The sequence below is a fragment of the Nematolebias whitei genome, chromosome 23 (genome assembly GCF_014905685.2).
Source record: "Nematolebias whitei isolate Nwh7 chromosome 23, NemWhi1, whole genome shotgun sequence".
Classification (NCBI taxonomy): Eukaryota; Metazoa; Chordata; class Actinopteri; order Cyprinodontiformes; family Rivulidae; genus Nematolebias; species Nematolebias whitei.
In genome coordinates, this window is record NC_056520.1 from 3,211,619 (window position 1) to 3,214,505 (window position 2,887).

General features: G+C 41.2%; 1 protein-coding gene across 1 annotated transcript in view; it reads left to right on the forward strand.

The window, feature by feature from the left end:
• The first annotated feature begins 559 nt into the window (after nt 1–559).
• Nucleotides 560–2,887, forward strand: part of ndfip2 (Nedd4 family interacting protein 2) — a 7,096-nt gene continuing 4,768 nt past the window's right edge. Inside the window, exon 1 of the mRNA XM_037696501.1 lies at nt 560–817. Within this exon, the coding sequence (XP_037552429.1) occupies nt 791–817 (27 nt within the window). The 5' untranslated portion in view covers nt 560–790. The remainder of the gene's footprint in view (nt 818–2,887) is intronic.

The following is a 2,887-nucleotide window of genomic DNA, read 5'->3' on the forward strand; positions in this document are numbered from 1 at the left end:
CAGTCCAGTCAGATTCAAACTCTTTTATAAAAATTAGATACATTTATTACTAAACAAAACATTCTAAGTAACAGTCAGTATGGGTTTAGAGCAAAAAACTCTACATCAATGGCTCTCATGGAATTAATAGAACAAATAACTACTGCTGTCGATCAAAAACAGTATTGTGTTTGTATTTTTGTTGATTTAAAAAAAGCATTCGATACTATTGACCACACTATTCTCCTTGAAAAATTAAATAAATATGGTATAAGAGGACCAGCATTACACTGGGTATCTAGCTATTTAAAAGATAGGAAACAGTTTGTACAAATAAATGGTGTAAGATCTGACCTGTGCAATATCACGTGTGGAGTTCCTCAAGGCTCTGTACTTGGACCAAAGTTGTTTATTTATCTAAAAAATATATATATTATTATTTATATTATTAGTTCATAAGACTACTAAACAGCAGCTCGAAATTGCCAAAAATATTCCTATAAACTCGTTTTGTTTAACTTTTTTTTTTAATTGGCTGCATGATTTTTTTATTTTGAAAAGCCTAAGCGGATGTGGTTAACTTGAGCAGCGCCCTGAGTGACGTCACGTGCAGTTGTTTTGTCATCGAGCTCGAGGTTGCGTTGCGGCCATTTTTTTTTAGCTCTCCCCTTTGTTGGGGCCGCTGATCCAGTCTCTCCCTGACAACAAAAACACTTCGGAGTAAAACGCAAGTTAGATTTATATCTTTGTTTTTTAATTTATTTATATTTTCTCCGGGGCTCGCTTGTTCTGCCCGCTCAGCCTCGACAACATGGACCCAGCCAGCCGGTACCAAGTGGTGAGTTCGGATCAAAACAGCGTTTTAACCACTCGGCCTTCCAATTCCAGAAAACAAACAAAGAGGGCCATGTTTAAAAATGTGCACATCATTTACCTCTGCAGGCATCAATCCGCTAATATAAACTATTATTGTTGTTTTTTTTTACTTTTTAAAATTTGTTTTTAATGGCCGTCATCCACTTCCGCATTAGCTAAGCTAACGTTAGCCTGAAGCAGTCGGGTCACGGCCTTTGAAGTTAATGTTTTTTTAAAACCTGTTTGACGAGTTGTGTTTTTGTATTCGAGTGTCAGGTGTGTAAAGACGCTGACGCTAAAATTATATAAACTAAAACAAACATAGTTATTTATTTATATGTTTTTAAGCGGAGTTTATAACTACTGTAAAGCGACGACAGGGTTGGTAACTTTATAATTTTTAAATGTGGTTTTTGTTCCATACCTTTTTTTTTTTGTTGTTTTTGTTAATTTTTCGTAAAAAAAAACAAACAAAAGAAAAAAAAAATCTTGAGGCTACGCTTTTTTTTTTTTTTTTGGAGAGTTAATGCGCATGCGCGAGCCAAATGTGCTAAAGCTCAGGTGTGGTTCGTCCTCAGATGCCCGTGCTCCTGTTTGTGTGCAGGCTCTGAACTTTTCACAAGAATTGCAACAGTTCCAGGAATTAGTCGGTGCCCTTTGGATTCTTGTGGGCCTCAAGACTCGGCTTGTTTTAATATATTTATCTGTTTCCCCTTCCATTCGAGCCACGGTGTCGGTGGATATGTAGACACACGAGAGGCGTTGGTTGTGTTGTCTTCCATCACCACCATGTCCTTGATGCTGATCCTCGACTGGGAGGATAACAAAACCACTTGTGAGATTTGTCACGTCTGTGCTTGAAGAAAACCACACGACCAGAGAGCTGCCGGTACTTCGTGGAAGGACCGTGAAACGCTGACGTAGGCGTTTTTTTGCAAATAATCAGATGACTTGGCACCGAAAACCTTCAGCGGTAGATTATTATTTCTGTCGCTGATGCACAGAACTGAGGAAAACGTGACGAGTCTTCACTTGAAATCGCGATGAGCAATACCTCGCTAAACTTTAGGTCGTAACATTAGAGGGAAGGGGTAAAATCCTATTTTTAGATGCGTCGCGTCCCAAACACGGAAGCCTCTGAAGGGATTTTCAGACGTTCAAAGTTTTTGATGCTGATCTGTGCTGCTGATATCTTTGTAGGGTTCCCGTAGATTCCTGTTTCTGTAAAACGATTTTGATATTGGTTCTTCACTGAACCCTGAACTTCTTGGAACAGTAACTTATAGCAGCATCGCAGCTCCCTGAATCATAAACAAAAAAAAGTGGTTCTCAACACTGGTCCTTGAGGAACACCATCCTGCATGGTTTACTTTCTTCTCCGCTCCATCACACCTGATTTGAATGAAGGGGTCATTAACAGGCTTCTGCGGAACGTGGATCACTGAATCAGGTGTGTTAAAGCAGAGGAGAAACCAAAACATGCAGGATGGTGTTCCTCAAGGGCCAGTGTTGGGACCACTGCTTTAGAAGTACAAAGACTCAGTTAGGACAGGTCCTTCAACCAAGAACATGAGCGCCTTGGCTGAGGAGTCTGAGTTCTAGTCAGTGTTTGTTGTTTTATTTGTGGTGCACCGTCCCCAAACTAAACTACAAGACGATGCTTGTCCTGTTGGGTAAAAGGAACGAACTGGTCCAGCTTTGGTTCGTTCCTGCGTCAGGGAGCTTAAAATGTCTCCTCCTCTCTCGTCACGTCTCTAACTTCAGAAGGCGTCGGGCTCTCGGCTTTGACAAGAAATAAACCGCTCCTCTCTGCAACCGTAGCCCTCGGACGCAGCGCGGCGTCTACGTTTACTGATTCCAGCAATGCCGATGGCTTTTCCAGAAAAGTACCGACTCTGCTTCTTGTGTCTTCAAGGGATAGTTGAGATGTTCTGAAGAGGGTTCTGTGTAGAGCTTTATAGAGCTGCTTTCCTTCAACTTGAAAATGTCGTAAGTGAACTTTTGGAACACCTGTCCGGTGGTGCAGACCAGCTCGGGACAGATGTGCGACACC